We start from the raw sequence: 25,103 nt of genomic DNA on the forward strand, positions 1-25,103 counted from the left end.
AATCTGTCCTCATATTGCCAAATCCTATGAAGTACCTTGGAAAGTATGACTATGGGTGAGGTAGGTAGAGGGACCCGGGTGGTAGGGTTGCAGGATCCTCAGCCCTTGTCCTTCTCCAGCGGGTCTGAGATTCTTGCTCCCGACGTGGATGGGAGCAGGGACTGTGGGGAGGATCAGCAAACTGACCACAGCAGCGTGCTACAGGGACCCATTCAAGTGGGGGGGCACGGTGGAGGGGGGCAGAGATAAAATAAATGCAGTCATAATTGAGGATAGTATAGTTAGGGGCATTGACACTGTTCTCTGTGACCAGGATCGAGAATCCCAAAGGTTGTGTTGCCTTCCTGGTACCAGGGTTTGGGATATCCCACCTGGGCTGCAGAGGGACTTAGAGTGGGAGGGTAAAGATCCAGTTGTTATGGTCCACGTAGACACCAACAACATAGGTAGAACAAGGATAGAGGTTCTGCTGAAGGAGTAAGAGCAGCTAGGGGCTAAATTACAAAGCAGAACCAATAAGTTAATAATCCCTGCAGTACTACCTGAGCCACGAGCTAATCGAGGGCTGTAGATAAGGCTTCAAATTAAATAGTGGGGGGGGAGGGTTCAGGTGTGTGTGCCAGGTTGCCAGGCTGGAAGTGCCAATATACCCAGGTCCCGTGGGAAGAGTCAGGATGCCACCCTGCCCTGTCCCCGACCACCCGGGGATCTCCAATGGAGATCCTCCCAGGTGCCGTTACACCTGGTCCAGGTTTGTGTGGACCAGTACTAATAATAATCTTTATTAGTATCACAAGTAAGCTTACATTAACACTGCAATGAAGTTACTGTGAAAAGCCCCTAGTCGCCACATTCAGTAAGCCTTTTGGGGCTTGTGGGAGGAAACCGGAGCACCCGGAGGAAACCCACACAGACACGGGGAGAACGCGCAGACTCCGCGTAGGCAGTGACCCAAGCTGGAATTGAACGCGGGACCCTGGCGCTGTGAAGCAACAGTGCTAATTACTGTGCTACCGCGCCGCCCATAAACGCCGTCCTGGCGAGGCCTCCTGGGCACAGCCCCTGAGTCCCGGACACCAGGTGAATCCGGCGAACAGATATTTAAATATGCCGTTAGGGTCATTTAAATATGGAGACCTGGATCTCGTCCTGCTGATTTCGAGCGACAGCCTCACCCCGACACCAAGCCGGACAAGGCGACGCCGCTACGTTGGTGGCTTTGTGTGGGCTGCGAGCTTATTCTTTAAAAATATCGCACATTGCACTTCAGAGTAATCTGTTGCAAGACGAGCAATTTGAAGCGTTGAAATAAAAGCACAATACTGGGCATTGAAAGCACAGAAACATTGACAAAATAAGAGCTGGAGGAGGCCATTCGGCCCTTCAAGCCTGCTCCGCCATTTTATGTTTGTGCGTGCTGCCGTTCGGAAATAAAAACAGAAAGTGCCGGAAAAGCTGAGCTGGTCTGGCAGTGTCTGCGGAGAGAGGGACAGAGTTAACGTTTCCAGTTGAATGTGACTCTTCTTTGGGACCAACTTTGAGGCATGTCCAGGTTACCCAATAAAACACAAAGGACTTATTTTTGGCAAATGCTTCAAACCATAAAAGGGATCTGATGATTACAAGCGTCCAATTCTCTGCTGTCGGCTTCATTGAAATGCATCGTTATGGCTTTTCCCCCTGGCAACAATGTGAGAAAAATGGCTTGTGGTGTATTTACTACACCCGGCGCTGGGCCAAGTCATGGGGCACAGATAAAAGGTCTTCAAACCAAAATGTTAACTCTGTCTCTCTCACTAACTCACTCTTCATAGATGCCACCCGACCTGCTGAGCACGGCTCTGCGGCCTGTTGCCTTGTGGAACCCTGGGTTGGAATTCTCCGTCCGTTCCCGCCGGAGGGATTCTCCCATCCCGCTGCAGGGAATGGAATTTTGGCTGAGTGCCAAACTCTCGGTTCTCGCCAGCAGAGGTGGGGTGGGGAACTCGGAAAATCCTGGCCCTGATTTCAGTCATTTTTAAGCTTGTGGGGCTGGGTTCTCCCAAAATGGAGCTATGTCCCCCGCGCCGGCGAATAAACGCGGGCGTTGCACTCCCCAGTTTCCTGAAAAAAATGAAAGGCGACCCACTTACATTCTGGGGGGCTAGCAGGGGAGCTTTACACAGCTTTGGCTGCGGATACAGACCCCCGCACCTCACGTTCTGAGTCCGCATGCGCACGGCAGCGGCCTCCAGTGGCCGCGCGGAGTGCCACGGCAGACTCAGACGGCGGACCAACACAACCAATCTAGGCCGCGCGCCGCTGCCCCGGCCGCCCGTACGGCCCCCCCCGGTGCTCGATCCCCTCGCCTCCCACCAGGGCGGCCGCAGGCTAAGTCTGCAGCCACCGCGCATGAGTCCCGACCGGCCAGACCGTGAAAGTTCCACGTCGTCTGGAACTCGGTCGGTCGGGAGCGCAGCATTGCTGGGAGGGTCTCTGCCAATGGCCCCCCAGCCATGCGGCGTAAGTCGCGGATGCGCAATTCTTCGGGGCACGGAGAATCGCCGGAGCGGCGTCGGGCACAATTCGGTCGGGAACTTCGATTCTCTGGCCCCGCGCCAAACGCGATTTATATGTTTCATTTTTGCCATGCTGTCCTGTACAAACGAAGAACTGGCTTGATCAGGCTCTCTTGCGAATATGAGCCTCTTGTGCCAGTTGTGAAATGTGAGCTCCCGGAACATTTACACATAACAATTCGTAAGCTAATTAGTTCCAAGCTCTTTACTGATACGTAATAATACTAATCTTTATTATTGCCACAGGTAGGATGCCATTAACACTGCAATGAAGTTACTGGGAAAAGCCCCTAGTCGCCACACTCCAGCGCCTGTTCGGGTACACAGCCGGAGAATTCAGAATGTCCAATTCACCTAACGAGCGCATCATTCGGGGCTTGTGGGAGGAAACCGGAGCACCCGGATGAAACCCACGCAGACACAGGGTGAACGTGCAGACTCCACACAGACAGCAGTGACCCAAACCCGGAAATCGAACCTGGGACCCTGGCGCTGTGAAGCCACAGTGCTAACCACTGTGCTACCATGCTAGTATAACAATAAACAACAAGTATTTTCTGCTCTTATGTCAGGAGCAATAGCTAAACTGTATCATATTTATTGCCATTGAACTACATTTGGCCTCGCTGACCATTGACTGAGAAGAAGGTGGTATCGAAGGTGAGTTGCTGCAGTGCATCTTGTAGATGGTACACACAGCTGCCACTACGCGTCAGTGGTGGAGGGCATGGATATTGGTGCCAATCAAACCAACTGCTTTGTCCTGGATGGTGTTGAGCTTCTTAAGTGTTGCTGGAGCTGCACTCATCCAGGCAAGTCATAGCCATTGAGATACCAAAAACATGGACCGCACTACCACAATGAATGGAGCAAACTGCGTGAAGCACACAGATACAAATAAGGGGAAGCTAGATCAGAACGAGAGGGAGAAAGGAATAGCAGGATATGCAGATAAGAGTTAGGGAAGGGAGATGAAAGTTGGTTCAGGAAGAGCATAAACAACAGCACACATTAGATGGGCCAAATGGCCTGCCCCTGTTCTGTGAACATTATGTAATTTTCTTCACCCCCTCATGGCATTGTTACATTGATGACCCCCCATCACTGTCTCTTCAAGCGGAGGATAGTCTTTCCCTATTCACCTTATAAAAACCCGTCATTATTTCAAAACCCACGATTAAATCTGCTCTCTGCCTTCTCTGCTGCAGTCAGAATAGTTCCCGTGCCTCTCCTTATAATTATCGTTTCTCACCGCCTCATTTTCTTAATGAATCTGAGTGGTGTTCAACATAATGGGCTTTGGTCTTTCACCTAGTCTCCTTACTCAAAGAAAACAATCATTAAGGCAACTGCTTGTGTGGTATGCAAAATGAACATTCCCAGGAAGAATACGTGCAGGCAACAGTAAGGAAAATGGCCATTCGGGCCAACCAGATCGTGCTCACCCTGCAAGCAATCAAATAGTCTGAATCGCACTTTGCACATCCTGGTCTCGTGCCCTTTCACCTCTCTTGCCTCCTCCTCTAAGTTGATATTGTCCCTGCCCCGACCGTGAAAGCAGTGCGCCTTTGCACCAAATTTGCAATCATCCAAATAGTAGCGAGTCCGTCTAAGTGCATGGTAAACGACCAGAGGCTAACAGACAACCAGTGGAATCAGGAGCAGGAGTGGGCCACTCGGCCCCTCTAGCCTGCTCTACCTTTCAATAAGATCATAATTGTAACCTCCACCCCAAATTCGCACCTACCTCCGATAACCTTTCACCCCCCCCCCCCCCCCCCAAACCCAAACCTTGCTCAACAAGAACCAATCTGCGTTAACAATGTTCAAAGACACTGGGCTGGATTCTCCGATTCTGGGGGCAATGTCCCCACGCCGGCGTGGGAACGGTGGAGTTTTACGGCAGAACAAAAATAGAGCAAAACGGCCACCGATTCCCCGTTTTGCTGGGGGCTAGCAGGACGGCAGCGTAGAGCCCGAGCTACCGATACACCCCGGGACCGCATGGCGGTGGCCTGCAGCAGCCACGCCGTGCTACATGGCGCCGGCCGCTCGTGGATCCGGCCCACGAAATAGTCGCCCCCCCCCCCCCCCCCGTTCGGCCGGCCCTCGTGTCCCGGACCAACTACCCCTCCCCACAGTGCCCCCCAACCCGAATAATGTCCCCCCCCCCTGCACGCGGATCGGCCCTCTCCCAACTGTGACGGCCCTGGACTGAGTCCGCAGCCGCCACGCCGGGTTCCCTACGGGGGAGACCACACGTGTCCCACGCCTTCGGGAACTCGGCCACTCGGGGGGGGGGGGGCGGAGCATCGCGGGGGGGGGGGGGGGGGAGGGGCGGGCCTCAGGCAATGTCCTGAGGCCGTCGATACGTGGCGCAGCGTACGCGGAGAGTGCGCTGCTTTGGAGGGGGCGGATCATGGCAAAAGCGGCGCCGCCCCCCCCCCCCCCCTCAATTTGGTCAGGAACTCGGATTCTCTGGCCGGTCTCTGAACGCGATTTAGGCGTTGGGGACCGGAGAATCCAGCCCACTGCTTCCACCGTCTTTTGAGGAAGAGAGTTCCAGAGGCTCGTGACCTTCCGAGAAAAAATTCTCCTGACCTCTGGTTCTTGATGGATTTAAGGCAGAAAGAGCTGACAGGGTGGGATAAAGGTGGGCTGGAGATAGTTCATGTGGAGCATAAAACATGAGAGGGACCATTTGAACGGAATAGGCTGTCATAATATTGTAAATTCACATTTTAAAAATGCCTGCACTTCAATAAGCTTCTTGTACTGAATTGAAAGACTTGAGAGGAGCACCGACAATGGTGATGGGAGCATCTACCAATTAAGATTGGGATCGGGAGAATTTATTTTTTGCTCAGTGGGTCGTTAGCCTACGGAATCCTCTTCCCCGGTCAGCAGTGGAGGCCGGGGTGATGTACTTGTTCAAGATAGAGTTAGACAGATAGACATGCCGTACCAGCCTCCCTGAACAGGCGCCGGAATATGGTGACTAGGGGCTTTTCACAGTAACTTCATTTGAAGCCTACTTGTGACAATAAGCGATTTTCATTTCATTTTTCATTTTTCATGGGAGTAAAGGGCTATGTGAGGGGGGGAGCAGGAATACAGAATTGAGGCCACCATTCAAGGCAGTGACAGACAGGTTTTGTAATAGACAAGGGAGTCAAGGGTTATGAGGGTGGGGGAATGCGGAAAAGCAAGCATCCTATCGGGCTGCATCACAGCCTGGTCTGGCAACTGCTCGGCCCAAGACTGCAAGGAACTTCAGAAAGTCGTGAACATCGCCCAGTCCATCACACAAACCTGCCTCCCATCCATTGACTCCTTCTACACCTCCCGCTGCCTGGGGAAAGCGGGCAGCATAATCAAAGACCCCTCCCACCCGGCTTACTCACTCTTCCAACTTCCTCCATCGGGCAGGAGATACAAAAGTCTGAGAACACGCTCGAACAGATTCAAAAACTGCTTCTTCCCCGCTGTCACCAGACTCCTAAATGACCCTCTTATGGACTGACTTGATTAATACTACACCCCTGTATGCTTCACCCGATGCCACTGTCGATGTGTTTGCATTGTGGACCTGTCGTTGCCCTCTTATGTACTTTTTATTTTATTTTATTTTGTTTTCATGCACTAAATGATCTGTTTGAGCTGCTCGCAGAAAAATACTTTTCACTGTATCTCGGTACACGTGACAATAAACCAATCCAAGGGTGGTGGAGTGGGCAGTTGGCAAACGGAGTTGGGACTCAATCAGGTCAGCTGCGATCTTATTGAATGGCAGAGCAGGCTCGAAGGGCTGAATGGCCTACCCCTTCTCCTATATTCCTGCGTCCTTATGATGAAGGCATTTCCTTAAATGCAAGTAACTGAAGGCGAAGGAGCTTCAGGGCTACAGGGAAAGCATGGGGCTGTGGGATTTGTTTTCGATCGCTCCAGTAAGGTGCTAGCACTGCGTGGATGGGCTGAGTGGGCCTGTCCCATACTGTACTGTACGCCTGCACAGACCCATAGTTCTACTGTTCCCCTGATGGTAACGGGTGTACATCTAACACAATAACCTGACTCAGATTTTCCCAGACGCTCGTGAATCTGATGCCGTCTCGGCACTTTCTGCCGTTAAATTTAGATTTCTGGCAGTTGCATATTTTATTTATTCGATGTCATACAGCTACATTCACATTGAACCAGAAAGTTGAAAATTAAGGTTAGAGAGGAGAGAACAAATAGAGAGGCAGACAGACACAAGCCCACACATTACATCGAAAGAAAAACACATAAAGGTCGGCGGAACAATAGAAATAAAAGGCAGAGATTGGTGCAAACATGGAAATATATAAGGAATAAAATATATAGACCCATCCAGGCAGCTGGTCACAGATAGAGACTTGTGTACAAAGTGAGAGATTTATGTCGATAATTAACTAGAAATGGAATGTTGTTTTCTGATAGAGATTACCACATCAACATAAATGCGTGAATAAAAATTGACAGATGGCTATTTGTGCATGCGGCTATTTTGGGGCAATGTTGCTTACGGTAAGGAGCCAGGTGGTCCTGGTGCAGGTCATTGCTGAGTAAGTGCCGCTCGATGGGCCCTTTCATCACTTTACTGATGATGGAGAGTAGGCTGATAGGGAGGTAATTGGCCGGGTTGGATTTGTCCTGTTTCTCGTGTACAGAACACACCCGGGCAACTTTCCACATTGCCGGGTAGATGCCAGTGTTGTAGCTGCACTGGAACAGCTTGGCTAGGAATGCGGCAAGTTCTGGGGAACAAGCCTTCAGTATTGTTGGTGGAATATTATCAGAACCCATAGCCTTTGTAGTATCGTGAATTGTATTGGCTGAAGACATCTGTGATGTTGGGGACCTCTGGGTGAGACTGAGATGGATCACCCACTCAGCACTTCTGGCTGAAAATGGTTATTTATTGTGCTCAAGCATTGGGATCTCCCGGGTTGGATTCTCTATCGGTGGGACCCTCTGTTCCGTCGGCAGCGCACCCATGCCCGGGGATGTCCAATGGCGTGGGGGTGCCCGCAACGGGAAACCCCATTGACCAGCTGGCGGGATGGAGGATGTATCAGGGACGGCACGGCGGCACACTGCTGCCTCACAGCGCCAGGGACCCGAGTTCAATTCCGGCTTTGGGTCACTGTCTGTGCGGAGTCTGCACTTTCTCTCCCTGTGTGAGTGGGTTTCCTCCGGGTGCTCCGGTTTCCTCCCACAGTCCGAAGATGTGCAGGTTTGGAGGATTGGCCATGATAAATTGCCCCTTAGTGACCAGGGATGTGTAGGTGGGGAGGAGCAGGGGAGTGGGCCTGGGTAGGATGCTCCTTCAGAGGGTCGGTACAGACTCGATGGGGGGAATGGCCTCCTGCTGCACTGTAGGGATTCTATGGTTCCAAGACTCCTGGAAACCTACCAAGCTTTTGATCATCTGCCCTGCCATCTCTTTATGTTGCTAGGTGCTAACCTTTACCTAATAATCACTCTGGTGCAGCTGCTTTGAATGTTTTGCTGTGTTAAAGGCGCTAATAAGTGCAGCTTTTTGTTGTGTCCCTAACTGCAGCGAGGTGAATAGTCAGTTCACAGCTGACAGGAGCAGCTCCTCAGAGCCCCGAGCGGATCTCAACCGCACCCGCTGGGTCCTAGTGCTACCTGCCCTGACAAGCCCTGGCACTATTATTTGGAGCGAATAATTCAGCAGCGAACCTCTCTGGTGTCCGCCAGCAGTTGGAAACACTCCAAATAACCACTGCTGCGAATGGGAACTTGCCCAGCTCAACTTCAAGGCCAAGGGAAATGTAATAAATAAACCCGACGCTGCCCGATTCCCCCTTGTGAAAACAAAATAGCTTTGCAATCAGAACTTTGCTGGAAATATTTGAAATGAAAAAATGAAAATCGCTTATTGTCACGAGTAGGCTTCAGTGAAGTTACTGTGAAAAGCCCCTAGTCGCCACATTCCGCCGCCTGTCCGGGGAGGCTGGTACGGGAATCGAACCGTGCTGCTGGCCTGCTTGGTCTGCTTTAAAAGCCAGCGATTTAGCCCAATGAGCTAAACCAGGATAATTAGGATGGAGTTAGTCACTGGGTGTGTGCTTTTTACACATTAGAACAAGGGAGATTGAATCAGATGGTGATGGGTCTCTCCGCCTCTCCCTCCCCCATTAAGACCTTATTTCATCAAACTTTCAATCACTTGATCTAATATCTCCTCATTTGTCTGGTTGTTAATAATTAGCTGATTGCGACCGTGCGAAGCATGCAGGGCTTTTTTTCCTGCACGCTATATAAATGCCACAGAATCATTCAGTACAGAAGGAGTCCATTCAGCCCATCTAGCCTGTGCTCGATCTTCGTGCTGTCCAATTAGTTCCACTCCCCTTTCCTTTCCCCATAACTCTTTAAACATTTCCTTTTCCAGTGGACCTCCTCATTCTGCTTTGAAAGTCACAACAGAATCTGCTTCCACCCCACTTTCTGACAGGGGACTCCAGACTGTAACAAGTTGCTGCTTTCAGCCCCCCCCCCCCCCCCCACCCTGGAGTTTTGCCAATGGTCCTAAATAGTTAGGTGAATTGGACATTCTGAATTCTCCCTCTGTGTACCCCAACAGGGGACGGAGTGTGGCGACTGGGGGCTTTTCACAGTAACTTCATTGCAGCGTCAATGTAAGCCTATTTGTGACACCAATAAAGATTATTATTTTATTCACCAACTTTCCTGTCAGTGAAAACAGTTTCTGCTGCTGATGTTATTGACTCTTGTGTTCTGATCACTTCCCCTGTGTTGTTTAATCTCGCACCATCCTATTCCTCCCCTCCCAATGTGTTAATGTCCCAGGCACTGGGGTTTGTGGGGGGGGGGGGTGAAAATGCAGACTAACAAATAATTCAAACAGGCACGCACGCACGGATGCACTGACAACAGCAGAAAGTGGGAAAATGAATTAAACATTTAAGGAATCTGTCACTTCTGGTTAAGAAGAAGAGGGAACGTGTGCAGCAAAGAGGAGAGAATCACTAACTGCCAAATGGATGCAGCGTGCAGTTGAAAGTGTCACCTACTTTACCATACTTGTGTGTGTCTGATACATACACAAAGGGGGAGGGGGAAGAGAGAGAGAAAGGGATCGAGAGAGTGAGAACAAAGTGTTAGGACAGAGGAAGAAGCGGCAGACACAGGCAAAAGCTAGATGGGGAATTTTGGAAATAGAGGAAGAAAGGATTGCATCTGGACAAAGATGCCAAACCCAATGTTTAGCCTGCAGTGAAATTAAAGTACAGAGCATGTTTATATGGGCTGTTTCAGTTGGACCTAACTGGGGAAATTGCAGTGCAGGTACAGTACAGCTTGAGGCTTCACACCAAGTAATGCTGGTGGATGGTAGCAAGCGCCACTATCACCTTTGCACCATTCTCTATACACCAGGGATAAATTTGGACACATGCATGGATTGTGGCCTCTTGTGCATCCCTCACTCTCATCACTCCACTAATCACAGCCACGTCACTGGCCCTCAACTTCATTCCCACTCCTCTCCATGTGTTTAACTCTCTCTCTCTAAAACACTCCTGAAAACGTCCCTCTTTGACCAGGTTTATGTTCACCTGTTCTAATAGCTCCTTATCTGCCTTGGTTCAAAACCAAAGAACATGTGAAGTGCCTTGGGTTGGTGCACACCATTAAAGCTGCTATATAAATGCAACTAGCTGTTGGTTTCCTTTTGTGGGATTGTGTAATGATGGGTAATAATTTGCCGGCATTTCACACAGGAGACTGAAAAGTACTTTCAAAATTAAGCCAAGATGTGCAAAAGGTTGCAACCATAATTGGTACAACAAACAGTCCAACCAGAGCAATCCCAAACACCAGGGATTCTCCAACCCTGCGCCGGGTTGGAGAATCCCCGGGGGGGCGGCATGAATCCTGCCCCGCCACTCTGACGCCGGCTGCTGTATTCTCCGGCTCTGGTTTTCGGGCGGGGGAGGGGATCACGCCGCACCGGCCGGGGGCCGTTGGTAGCGACCCCCCCCCTCGGCAATTCTCCGGGCCCCGATGGGCCTAGTGACCGTCGGTTTCTGGCCAGTCCCGCTGGCGTGGATTGGACATGGTCCCATACGGCGGCACCTGGCTGGTAGGCAGGCTGGTGAGGTCCTTGTGGGGACGCGGGGGGATCTGGCCCTGGGGGGAGGAGGCCCCCCACGGCGGCCTGGCCCGCGATCGGGGCCCACTGATCTGCGGCCGGGCCTATGCCGTGGGAGCACTCCTTCCTTCCGCGCCGTCACCTGTAGGGCTCCGCCATGGACGATGCTGAGAAGACAACCCCCTGCGCATGCACTAGAATATGCTCACCGGTCTGCGCATGCGCGGAACCACGTCAGCGGTTCTGCGCATGCGCTAACTCGCGCCAGCCCTTTGGCGCCGGTTGGCGCAGCACCAACTATGCGCATGCGCTAACTCGCGCCAACCCCTCCGGCGCCGGCCTAGCCCCGGAAGTGCAGAGGATTTTACACTGGCATCGGGCCATCGCGAGGATTCAGGAGAATCCCGCTTTGCTTATATGCATGTGTATCAGACACAAGTGTAATGGAATACTCCCCACTTGCCTGGAAGGGTGCAGCTCCAATACCACCCAAGGAGTTCAACACCACCAAGTACACAGCAGCCCACTTGATTGGCACCCCATCCACTGTCTGAAACTTTCACTCCCTCCACCGCCACACACAGTGGCTGTCGTGTGTGCCCCCTACAAGATGCACTGCAGCAATTCACTGAGGCTCCTTCGACAGAACCTTCCAAACCTAGAAGGGACACGGGCAGCAGACACATGGGAACGCCACCACCTGCAAGTTCCCATCCAAGCCGCTCACCATCCTGACTGGGAAATATATCGGCCGTTCCTTCACTGTCACTGGGTCAAAATCCAAGAACATCCTCCCTCGCAGGACCGTATCTTTGTTTTCATCACTGAGGACCGCAGAGGTTCACCAGCACCTTCTCAAGGGCAATTAGGGACGGACAAGAGATGCTGATCTAACTAGCAACAGCCACATCATGTGAATGGACCCAGATAATGTTAGATGGGTCTGGATAGAAGGCATTACACAGGAGCATTAGATATTGCAGAACTACATATCGCAAATTGGGGAGGTGGTGGTTGGAGTATAAAAAGATTGTGGAATCAAGTCCGACAGCAGATGTCTTGAGATAGGTTGGTGCAGTTTAGAAGGAGTGTTGCACTGCCGGAGATGCCGGGTGGTATTCTCTGCTCCCGGGACTAAGTGCACACGCCATCGTGAACGCCGTTGCATTTCACGATGGCGCGAACAGGTCCAGGGAATGACCTATTCTGGCCTCCACAGGGGGCTAGCATGGCGCTGGAGTGGTTCACGCCGCTCCAGCATCCCTACGCGGCGCCAAATGGGTGCCGTGCCAACCCGCGCATGCGCGGGAAACTTCTTACGCGCGCCGGCCCCTCACCAACATGGCGCCGGTGTTCTGGGGCCAGCCGCAGAAGGAGGTAGGCCCGGGGGGGGGGGGGGGGGGGGAGAGGCCGGCCTGCCGATCGGTGGGCCCCGATCGTGGGCCAGACCCCATCGGAGGCCCCCACCCGGTGAAGGAGACCCCCCCAGCCTTCCCGCACAGTTCCCACCGGCAGCGACCAGGGGTGGATGGCGCCGGCGGGAATCTGTCATGTCGGAGCATTCGCTCGGCCCATCCGGGCCGCAGAATCGCCGCTCCCCGCTTGCAGCGATTCTCCGAGTGGCCCGGCGCGATTCGCACGGTGCTGTTTTCGGGGGGGGGGGTGGGAGAATCACGTGCCAGCGTGGCGTGATTCGCGCGGCGCCCCAGCGATTCTCCCATCCGGCGTGGGGGGGCGGGGGGGGGGGGAGAATACAGCCCGCCATCTTTAAAATGAAAAGTTAAACCGAGGCCCTGGACGTTAAAGATCCCAAGGGCTCTACTCAAAGCAAAGCAGGAGCGTTCTGCCTGGTGTGCTGGCTAAGTGTTATCCCTCAGTTAACATCGCAACAACAACTTGTAGTCATATCTTGCCGTCAATGTCATGAAACCTCCCAAGGGGCTTCAATGGCAATAAAAATGGTGAGAGCACTGTGGCTTCACAGTGCCAGGATTCTGGGTTCGATTCCCTGTCTGTGCGGAGTCTGCACGTTCTCTCTGTGTCTGCGTGGGTTTCCTCCGGGTGCTCCGGTTTCTTCCTACAAGTCCCGAAAGACGTGCTTGTTAGGTGAATTGGAAATTCTGGGAATTCTCCCTCAGTGTACCCGAACAGGTGCCGGAATGTGGCGACTAGGGGCTTTTCACAGTGACATCATTGCAGTAAGCCTACTTCTGGCAATGAAGATTATTATTATTATAGATGTAAAACAGGCTACTGATTCAGTTTTACTTGACTTATAATTTAGCACAAAGTAAGAATAAAATCCAGTGTGGGCATCTATATTAGATAGTCTTGCCTGCATATAACACAAATACAGTGGCAGATATATATGCAGATGTCCCATATTTTTTATTCTGTATTTCATAAATCTTTTCCCAGTTTAAGGATAACATATAATTAATAATAATCTTTACTGTCACAAGTAGGCTTACTGCAATTAAGTTACTGTGAAAAGCCCCTAGTCGCCATATTCCGGCACCTGTTCGGGCACACAGAGGGAGAATTCAGATTGTCCAATTCACCCAACAGTATGTCTTTCGGGACTTGCCGTAGGAAACCGGAGCAGCCGGATTAAACTCACGCAGACACAGGGAGAACGTGCAGACTCCGCACAGGTAGTGACCCAGCGGGGAATCGAACCTGGGACCCTGGTGCTGTGAAGCCACAGTGCTAACCACTGCACTACTGTGCTGCCCCCTGCCCCTATATTTGTAATTTTACTTTAAACTGGTATCACAGGGCGATTGCTAAAAGCTGGGTCTTCAGCCAGCACAGATTGCAACATCGGTCTCACAGTCCAGTAGCAGAGGTAAGATATCACCTTGTGTTATCACCTTTTATAATGATCTTGTTAAGTCACTTCCGCTTGCCCATGACACTGTTATGATAAAGCTTGCTTGCTGAACACATCATGGACAAGTGGAATTGGAATGCTGCCAGAGGTTCTCCAGTGCCACTCTTACCATCTCATTAAGCACATTCTTTGATTAATATTTAATGCTCGTTTGGGCGAGGAGCATTGGATCCAAGAAACGAAGCATGTTTCCATGTCAGGTGCCCAGCCTCACCCACAAACTGTACAGCAAAGCCCCTCCCCAGTAAAGCACCGTAACTCTGGCCACCCGGAATAGCATCAACACAGCGCCTCATTTCCAACTTGCCGCTAACTCTCTGTGTTTGCTGCTTGGGATTACCAATTTGTGCCAGGTTAGTGTTAGAAATATAGAAATATAGAACAGTACAGCACAGAACAGGCCCTTCGGCCCTCAATGTTGTGCCGAGCCATGATCACCCTACTCAAACCCACGTATCCACCCTATACCCGTAACCCAACAACCCCCCCCCCCTTAACCTTACTTTTATTAGGACACTATGGGCAATTTAGCATGGCCAATCCACCTAACCCGCACATCTTTGGACTGTGGGAGGAAACCGGAGCACCCGGAGGAAATCCACGCACACGGGGAGGACGTGCAGACTCCACACAGACAGTGACCCAGCCGGGAATCAAACCTGGGACCCTGGAGCTGTGAAGCATTTATGCTAACCACCATGCTACCCTGCTGCCCTGAACTCCCTTGCAGTGGGAAGTGGATGCACATGGTACCCCTGGTGACAGGAGAGAGAGAGATAGAAAGAGAGAAATAGTGTGTGTGAGAGAGAGAGAGAAAGAGAGAGAGAATATTGGATAAAAACAAATTACTGCGGATGCTGGAATCTGAAACCAAAAGAGAAAATGCCGGAAAATCTCAGCAGGTCTGGCAGCATCTGTAGAGAGAGAAAAGAGCCAACGTTTCAAGTCCAGATGACCCTTTGTCAAAGCTGCCTGACCTGCTGAGATTTTCCCACATTTTCTCTTTTGGAGAGAGAGGAGTTGGAGAGAGAGGAGAGAGGGGTGAGGGAGAGGGAGCAGAGAGAGAATAGAGAGAGAGAAAGGTTCAAGAGAAGAGAGAGGAGAGTGAGAGGGGGCAGACAGGGAGAGAAGAGACAGTGCGAGAGAGAGAGTGAGAGAGAGAGAGGAGAGAAAGTGAGAGAGAGAGAGGAGAAAGAGGAGAAGAAGAGATGGAGAGCGGGAAGAAAGAGGAGAGAGGGAGACAGGAGAGCGAGAGAGGTAAGGACTGCAAATTGCCATTCCAACAAGATAAGCAGAATTCAAGCTCACTACATCAACTAATCCCCCATCTCTGCTCCCAGGTCTTTGAAATCACTGTCAGACCTTAATCCTAATTACATTGTGAATGCTGATATGTCTGCTGTGATATGATCTTGTGATCAAAAACTGAACTTTTCAAGTCTTGGCATAACTTGTCTATACAACAGTATGCAGCTTAAGAGTAGATTTCCTCAACGCTTGCTTTAATTGTCAGCTTGGCTCAGTGATAGCACTCTGACTCTCAACTCTGTACATGGGTTCAAGTTCCACTCCAGGATGGGAGCTCCCATATCCAGGCTGACCCTGCACTGTGGCACTGAGGGAGCCTTCGGTTCAGATGAGGCATTAAACCAGGACTCTGTCTGCCCTGAGAAGTGGACACAAAAGATACCACGTCAGGGAGTGAATCATAGATACTCTACAGTGAGGAAGGAGACTATTCGGCCCATCGATCCTGCACCAACCCTCCGAAAGAGCACCCCACCCAGACCCCCTCCCTGCCTGCTCCTCGTAACCCCACCTAGCCTTTGGCCAAGGGGCAATTCATCATGGTCAATCCTCCTAACCTGCTCATCTTTGGACAGTGGGAGGAAACCGGAGCACCCGGAGGAAACCCACGCAGACACGGGGAGAACGTGCAAACTCCGCACAGACAGTCACCTGAGGTTGGAATTGAACGGGGTCCCTGGCACTGTGAGGCAGCAGTGCTGACCACTGTGCTCCTGGAATCCTAGCCCAAATTTACACCTCTACCGAGAGCAAACAGATTAACTGGCTATTTGTTTAATTGCTGTTAGTGTAAAGTACTACAACAATGACCACACTTTAAAATTAATGAATTGGTTGTAAAGCGTGTCGCGATGTTTCGAGTTGTGAAATGAAATGAAAATCACTTATTGTCACGAGTAGGCTTCAATGAAGTTACTGTGAAAAGCCCCTAGTCGCCACATTCCGGCAAGGCTGATACAGGAATCGAACCGTGCTGCTGGCCTGCTTTAAAAGCCAGCGATTTAGCCGAGTGAGCTAAGAACTGGATAAAGATGCTTTCTAAGTACAAGCCTTTTATGTTTATAGCATGACTATATAATGTAAATCTTCCTCTCGCACTTTCCTGCACCACTCAATTAGTCTTCTCAATGGCTTTTTGAAATCATTATATTGCACTCTTCAATTACACCTCACCTAGATTGGGGAGATTCAGTGAGTATTTGTGTCAGTTTGAATTGTCACTCAAAGTGCTGATTACAGGACCAGAATGCTGATTGCATTTTGTCACAGCAAAGTCTTGTATATTTATTTTCATTTTGGCATGATGCTGTCAGCATTGCAAGACAGCTCTCTGAACAGTAATTGTGAAACACAGAAAGATAAAAAAATATAAGCAGGAGGAGGCCATTCGGCCCTTCGAGTCTGCTCCACCATTCATTACGATCGTGGCTGATCATCAAGTTCGATACCCTGACCCCCACCCCCCCACATCCCTTGATCCCTTTAGTCCCAAGAGCGATACCAAATTCCTTCTTGAAATTACTCAACGTTTTGGCCTCAACTACTTTCTGTGGGAGTGAATTCCACAGATTCACCACTCTCTGGGTGAAGAAATTTCTCCTCACCTCAGTCCGACAAGGTTTACCCCTTATCCTCAAACTACGACCCGTAATTCTGGACTCCTCCACCATCGGGAACATTCTTTCTGAATCTACACTGTCTAATCCTTTTGTAAGTTTCTATGAAAGTTCCCCTCTCACTCTTCTTAAATTCCAATGAATGATATCAACTGTTTATTAGAGGGAAGGAGAGATTAAGGAAGTGAATGGAAAACAGAGATATTCAGGGTGAGGGGTGTATTTGGGCACAGTTGTTGAATGTGGCAGGACAGGCTAACAAAGCAATTGGTAAAGTGCATAGGATCCTGGGCTTTAGAAACAGAGGCAAAGAGTACGAAAGCCTAGGGGTTATGGCAAACCTATGGATGACACTAGTTTGGGCACAGCTGTGCAATTGTGGAGTCTTTAGAGATTATCAATAGACCATAAGGGGTAGGAGGGAGAAAAAGTATAGGCCATTGGGCCCATCGAGTCTGCTCCGCCATTCAATGAGATTACGACTGATCTGATATGATAATCCCCAACTCCACTTTCCCACCTTATTGGACTTGATTTCAAGGACTTTGGTTACAAAGAGAGACTGGAGAATTGGGGGCGGAATTCTCCGACCTCCCCCCCCCCCCCCCCCCCCCCCCTGGTGCCCACCGATCGGCGGGCAGGCCTGTGCCATGGGGGCACTCTTTTTCTTCCGTCCCGCCATGGCCTTCACCATGGCGGGGGCGGAAGAGACCCCCTCCCCTGCGTATGCGCCGGTATGACGTCAGCAGCCGCTGACGCACTGGCGCATGCGTGGACTTCCTCCGGCCAGCGAAGGCCTTTCGGCCCCGGCTGGCGTGGCGCCAAAGGGCGTTCGCGCCGGTCGGCGGAGCGGCAACCACTCCGGCGCGGGCCTAGCCCCTCAACGTGAGGGCTTGGCCCCTAAAGGTGCGGAGAATTCCACACCTTTGGGGAGGCCCGACGCCGGGGTGGTTGACGCCACTCCAATACGCCGGGACACCACGCCCCGCCGGGTAGGGGAGAATCCCGGCCGGGGTTCTCCACCATGGAGCAGAGAGGGTTAAGTGGGGATTTTTATTAATAATAATAACAATCTTTATTATTGTCACAAGTAGGCTTACATTAACACTGCAATGAAGTTACTGTGAAAAGCCCCTAGTCGCCATAATCAGTGTTTTAAATTGATGAAGGGCTCAGGTAGAACAAATAAATAGGCACAGTTCCCAGTGGCTGAAGGGACCCGAGAACACAGATTTAAGGGACTGGCAAAAGAACCAGAAGTAACACGAGGAAAAAAAAACTTTTTACTCGAATAACGGTTAGGATTTTGAATGCACTGCCCGATAGGTTGCTGGAGGCAGATTCAATTGTAACTTAAGGGAATAGGATAGATGCTAGGACGAGAAACACTTACAGTAAAATGAGAAAAGAGCTGGGGATTGGGACCAACGGGACTGCTCCTTGAAAGAGCCAGCACTGATTTGGTGGGCCAAATGGCCTCGCTTTAGTACGGCATGATTTAATTATAGTTCGAGATCATCGCAGTATCGTTCATATGGGCCAACCCATAGCTGACCCAACAACATTTAATTTGGTTGCAATTATTCCAATGACCTGAATATGTGTCAAGTCAGCTTTATTGAGGCAAACTGTACGGGGATCTCTCTCATAGTAATTAACTTGTGTGAGAAAATTATAGGTATGGGCTGCACAGGGGACGATAGCAGCAACTCAATTTTTTATGAAGGGCCTCTGACAAGGTAAAATGTACCTGGGTGAATCACAGGAGAAACACGCAGGCAAAGATTTACTGATCCAAAGGAGATATTTGTAGAGCTGGCCAAAGAGTTACATTTTTAAGGGGCAGCTTCAAAGGGGGAGAGGTGGAAAGATTCAGCCAAGGGAAATGGGAGACGCTAGGCTGAGTATTCCGTCCCTTTCCGCTGGTGGGTGGTCGAAGGTGACAGCTCCCCGGTGGCAGGCTGAGCGAGCCATGCCAAAGTTACCGCAGAAATTGGCAGGACGAGGAGATGCCACCACCGCCGGAAAACACCCCCGCAGGTGTCCGGAAAATCCCGCCCAAAATGCTTTCGCCCTTGAGATTGTCTCGCAGCTATACCAACTCAGTTTGGCAACAATTCTGGCCGAGTTACTCATGGGCGGAGGGCTGCCACGGAAAACTGGCACAGGTTGGCACATACTGGCGATTTGGCTCTCCCTGGAACAGTATGGGAGGGGTGAGGGCGAAAGTAAAATGGGAATCTCTGGAAAACCCGCTGGCGATTTGGCTGACCGTATTGTAAGGCACAATCACTCCAGAAACTAGAGACTGAAAACCTCGTCTGACAGTTCGAGTGCAGACCGAGGTTGCTCTGTGCTGTTGGAGGTGGGTGGTCTTTGGGGCGAGATATTAAATTGCCTCCCTGGTGGATGTAAATGATCCCGTGGCATTATTCTGAAAAGCAGAGAAGTTATCCCTTGGCGCCCTGGCCAACATTAATCCGCATCTCAGAAACAGATTAACCTGGGTCATTAACACTTGATGTTTATCGGGATTTAGCTGTGTGCAAATTGGCTGCTGCATTACCTGCATTACAACAATGACGACACTTCAAATGGACTTCATTCATTGGAGCTTGGAGAGGTCATGAAAGGTGCTATATAGAACATAGAACACGCAGTGCAGAAGGAGGCCATTCGGCCCATCGAGTCTGCACCGACCCACTTAAGCCCTCACTTCCACCCTATCCCCGTAACCCAATAACCCCTCCTAACCTTTTTGGTCACTAAGGGCAATTTATCACGGCCAATCCACCTAACCTGTATGCCTTTGGACTGTGGGAGGAAACGGGAGACACGGGGAGAGAACGTGCAGACACCGCACAGACAGTGACCCATTGGGGAATCGAACCTGGGACCCTGGCGCTGTGAAGCCACAGTGCTACCATGCTGCCTCTGCAAGTCTTTGTATATAAAAATGATTATATTACAATAGGGAAATTGACGATGAGCTGACTGCAAAGGAAAAATAATCTTGCGATCGAGAAGTTTAAAAATGATTTGATCAATTGATCACAGCACGTTTTGAATGGGTTACAAAGGGAAGTCTGTCTGAGGTAGGGACAGCTGATGACAATTGGATCAAAAGTGGTGGATCTCATGCCAAAAGATCACCTGATCACTCCCTCGCCACCAATCACAGCTGTCATTGAATGACCCTGAATTAGGAAACTACCCAAAAGGTGATGCTCACGGAGAGGTTACTGCACTCACAGAACGGAATGAGAGGCACTGTGCCTTTTAGAAGCTAAAAACTCTCGGCCAGCTCATAATGCAGAGTAAAATGGGGGGTGGAAATCTGCCTAGACACACAAACGCACTGTGCTAACTTGTGTACCTCTGCTGAAGATCACGCTGTCATAGGGGATCTTGTTTTTGGTCTCCAGACTGGAGCAATTCCATCTGTGATCCCGGAACTGGTGCTGGCATTCGTGGATGGCGATCTGGATGCCCTGGATGGCAGAAGCTGTCACGTCGGGGCTCCTCATGCAGACTTCCAACTGGCGACGAGTCAGGCTCGAGAGAGTGAGGCAGACTGTGTTCGCGGTTAGGACGGGGTCCACTGGGATCTTCAAGCCTAGGATTTCGTTACACCGAACCCTGTCAGCAAAGGCAGAGGAGCGGGCGGGGGGGGAGGGAAAATCAATGTTAACATCGTTCACCTGATCATGTTACCCACTCAGGGTGTGCGGAACTCATGCAACTATGGCAAGGAGTCAAAAAACAACATTTTGAAACCGTGACGCACATTGCAACCCCAAAAGAGAGGCAGAAACAAAATATAAAGAACTGTTTAAAAAAAATAACAACTGGTATTTAAACAGCGCTGAATGAGGTGAAAAAACACTCCAAAGTGTTTCAACGTGCCATGAACAAGACATGAGATCAAAGACTTGCAGTTATATAAAGTCTTTCACAGACACCGGATGCCTCAAGGTGCGTTACAGCCAATGAGGTAATATTAATAATAATCTTTATTATTGTCACAAGTAGGCTTACATTAACACTGCAATGAAGTTACTGTGAAAATCCCCTAGTCGCCACACTCCGGCGCCTGTTTCGGGTACACAGAGGGAGAATTCAGAATGTCCAATTCACCTAACAGCACATCTTTCGGGACTTGTGGGAGAAAACCGGGGCACCCGGAGGAAACCCACGCAGACACGGGGAGAACATGCAGACACCACACAGACAGCGATCCAAGCCGGGAATCGAACGCGGAAAACACAGCAGACAATTTGCGCACAGGAGGATCCCGCGAGCACCAAAGAGATGGTGGCACCACAGCCTGAATTGAGGGATAATTGAGGGATACATTATATTGGCCAGCAGGCCCTGCTCTTCTTCAAAACGGTGCCATGGTACCGGCCCAAGCAGACAGGTGCTTGTCAGGGTTTATAAGGTCTCAAACTCCACAAGCGGTAAGTTGCACAATTTGACTCATTCGCACAGGACATCCCAGGCGTTAGAGAGGAAACGATCCCAAATCGAACAGGGAGGCGGCGAGAGGTAAAGGACAGAGAGTTGCAGAGATGATTAAAACTGTTCTAATCCTGGTGACCTTGGTTGAGGTGGAAGATTGTTTGGATTTGCCCACTGGGCCCTTTAATCCCGGAATTGTAATGACAGGATATAGGCAGTAGATGATTAAACACATTAAAATAACATTGCAATCATCAATGTTATAATACACCCTCTACACATAATACCACGTCCTTTGAGTGTCAGAATTATATAACCATGGCTTTATACTGATTATTAATTCAGATCATGATTCTCCCTCTCACTGGCTCTACCACTAGAAACGATTGTTATCCAATTGGTCTTTTTCCACACTGGAATTCAGTCCCAGCCGTTTAACCGGGAACTCCTTCTGTAACGGGACCCGGACACCATTCCTCAACCTGCCCCAGTTACTTATTCCAGTCTCGGTGGTAGAAAGATAGCTTTTCTCCAACCTGTGTCTGTCTGTAAATCCACCCAACACTGCATCCTCTTACCCTGCCCTGCGCTCGCAGAGATAATTGGCCAGCCTCCCTATCCACTCAGCCTCCTCCCCTCCCTCCATCCCTCCCTGCCCTCCATCTCTCCATCCTTCCATCCCTCCACCTGTCATGGTCATCCATCCCTGGCTGGTTATTGGAGTCAGTAGTTACCTGCCTCCCTGTTCTCTATCCTCAACCATTCTATCTGCTTTGTGCCTCTGATGATTCAGTTTATCACCGACCCCTCACTCCCACCCAGCAGCCCACCCCCTCCCCCACTCCCTCCCCTACACCCTTCCCCACAATTCTCCCTACCCCTTACCCATGCCTCCCCAAAACCCACCCAGCATCCCCCCTCAATCCCACCAGCACCCCTCACCCTCCCGCACACCCTCCCCCATTCCCACCCAGCCTCCCCCTCACGCCCACCCCACCCCCCTCATTCCCACTACACCCCCTTCACTCCCCCCTCCCCCTCACTCCCAGCCCACCCCTCACTCCCACCCCACCCCCTCACTCCCACCCCACCCCCCTCACTCCCACACCTCCCTCACTCCCATCCCTTCCCCATCCACCTCACTCCCACCCCATCCCCCACCCCACTCACTCCCACCCAGCACAACACCCCCTCCCCCACACCCTCCCCCACACCCTCACCCACGCCCTCCCCAAATCATACTTAGCCGTCCCCTCACCCCCTCCCCCTCACTCCCATCCCCCTCACTCCCCGCACCCCACCCCACCCCTCACTCCCATCCCATCCCCCACCCCACTCACTCCCACCCAGCACAACTCCCCCTCCCCCACTCCCTCCCCCACACCCTCACCCACACCCTCCCCAAATCATACTCAGCCTTCCCCTCACCCCCTCCCCCTCACTCCCATTCCCCCTCACTCCCCCGAAACCCCACCCCCACCCCTCACTCCCATCCCATCCCCCAGCCGCCCCCCACTCCCACCCCGTCACTCACACCCCATCCCCCACTCCCTCACTCCCACCCTCACTCCCAACCCATCTCCCACCCCTCACTCCCATCCCACCCCCCCCTCACTCCCACCACATCCCCCTCATTCCCATCCCACCCCTCACTCCACCCCACCCACCTCACTCCCACCCCCATCACTCCCACCCCATCCCCCTCACTCCCACCCCACCCACTCACTCCCACCCCAACCCCCCTCACTTCCACCCCAACCCCCCTCATTCCCACCCGACCCCCTCACTCCCACCCCATCCCCCTCATTCCCACGCGACCCCCTCACTCCCACCCCATCCCCCTCATCCCCACCCCACCCCCTCACTCCCACCCCAACCCGCTCACTCCCACCCCAACCCCCCTCACTCCCACCCCAACCCCCTCACTCCCACCCCAACCCCCCTCACTCCCACCCCAACCCCCCCTCACTCCCACCCCCTCACTCCCACCCACCCCCCCTCACTCCCACCCCAACCCACTCACTCCCACCCCAACCCCCTCACTCCCACCCCAACCCCCTCACTCTCACCACACCCCCTCACTCCCACCACACCCCCTCACTCCCATCCCTTCCCCATCCACCTCACTCTCACCCATCCCCCACCCCCCTCACTCCCACCCAGCACCCCACCCCCTCCCCCACTCCCTCCCCCACACCCTCACCCACACCCTCCCCAAATCATACCCAGCCTCCCCCTCACACCCACCCCCTACCCCTCACTCCCATCTCCCTCACTCCCCGCACTCCCACCCCATCCCCCTCATTCCCACCCCACCCCCCTCACTCCCACCCAAACCTCCTTCACCCCACCACCCCGTCACTCCACCCCATCCCCTCATTCCCACCCCACCCCCCTCACTCCCACTCAACCCCCCTTCACCCCCACACCACCCCGCCGCTCCCACCCCATCCCCTTCACTCCCACCCCAACCCCCCTCACTCCCACCCCAACCCGCTCACTCCCACCCCATCCCCCTCACTCCCACCCCATCCCCTCACTCCCACCCCATCCCCCCTCATCCCCACCCCATCCACCCTCACTCCCACCCCATCCCCCCTCATTCCCACCCCATCCCCCTCACTCCCACCCTATCCTCCCTTTCTCCCACCCCATCCCCCTCACTCCCACCCCACATCGCTCACTCCCATCCCATCCCCCCTCACTCTCCCATCCCCTTCACTCTCCCATCCCCCCTCACTCCCACCCCATCCCCCTCACTCCCCCATCCCCCCTCACTCCCACCCCATCCCCCCTCACTCCCCCATCCCCCTTCACACCCACCCCATCCCCCCTCACTCCCACCCCACCCCCCTTCTTACTAAGAAGGAATCACTTGAAAGTTCCCAGTGGATCATCTCAAGACTGTGGCTTCGTCAATAGCGGCGATTCTGAGGTTAAGTTAGAACTGGCAAGGAGTTGAAGCCATTAATGAGGTTATCCCTGGGAGGGGATATGAATGAATGGAGATTGTCAGATTCTAGTTAGATATTAAATCGGTGAAAGTTACCTGAGAAGGTAATAAGCCAAACTGGAGAGGTTAGGAGAATGGGCAGGGAATGGAAACATTTCCCTGCAAAGATCAGAATGAGTCAATTTGGACACGTACCAGTGTGTTGGGGGGGGGGGGGGGGGGTGTGGAGAGCTGGTGCTTATTTTGAGAATGTATTTCCTGGTGAGTAAAGTTTGAACAACGGGAAAAGGCGAAGAACGAATTCAGGGAAAGGTGGATTGGGGTGGGAAGTTAAAATGTCCTCATTACAGATGGACATAATTTGGAAATTCCAATCACTAGAGGAGGTATGGCTAACAAGAGGGAAGACAACCCGCTCCCCACTGAGTGGTGCAAAAGGCAAATGAAAACTGGAAGCCAGTGAACGAGGAGGAGTCTGTCACCCCAATATCTGTATGTGGGAGGAAAGCGAGGGAGGCTCAATGAAGGGGGATAGGGGTGATTTATTTGGGGGGGGGGGGGTGATTTGTGCGGGGCGGGGGGGGGGGGGGGGTGAAAGGGTGGTGCAAGCAGGTTCAATCTGAGCTTTTAACTGGAATCGAATCGAGAACTGAGAAAGGAACATGGAGGAATGCAATGGGGGAAAGGAGGGAGATTAATCCAGTAGCTCTTTCCAAGGTCTGGCACAGGGGTGATGGGCCGAATGCTTTCCTCCCGCGTAGTGCAAAACACCCCATCCCATCCCATCCCTGAGGAGCTCCGGGTTCCATTGCCAAGAGAACGGTCCCGTCTCAGGACACGCAGAGGGTAACTCCTGAATAAATTCCGACTGATCTGCACAATAATCCAACTCTCAGAGCGAAATGCATCCCATCTGGGGACGAGCGAGGTGGGGTGTCCCATTTAGCCAGATTATTTGCGCCAATGGTAACTTTAATTTTAAATGCAAAACTTGATCATGCAGAATATGTTAGCAAAATAACACTCATTATCCTATCCTTGGCAAGTTCGCCTGGCCGTCAAATGCCTGAATTCAATTGGCATTTGAGTGCTGGGGAGAGATCAAACTGTAGAAAATATGAGACAAATCCAAATAATAATATTAGATAGC

At 51.8% G+C, this 25,103-nt stretch overlaps 1 protein-coding gene across 1 annotated transcript in view; it reads right to left on the bottom strand.

The window, feature by feature from the left end:
• The window catches only part of wnt10a (wingless-type MMTV integration site family, member 10a), a 63,181-nt gene that overhangs the window by 36,475 nt on the left and 1,603 nt on the right, over positions 1–25,103 (bottom strand). The window contains exon 2 of the mRNA XM_038790112.1: positions 19,916–20,178. Coding sequence (XP_038646040.1) covers positions 19,916–20,178 — 263 coding nt within the window. The remainder of the gene's footprint in view (positions 1–19,915; positions 20,179–25,103) is intronic.

This window comes from Scyliorhinus canicula, chromosome 2, assembly GCF_902713615.1.
Source record: "Scyliorhinus canicula chromosome 2, sScyCan1.1, whole genome shotgun sequence".
NCBI classification, from domain to species: domain Eukaryota; kingdom Metazoa; phylum Chordata; class Chondrichthyes; order Carcharhiniformes; family Scyliorhinidae; genus Scyliorhinus; species Scyliorhinus canicula.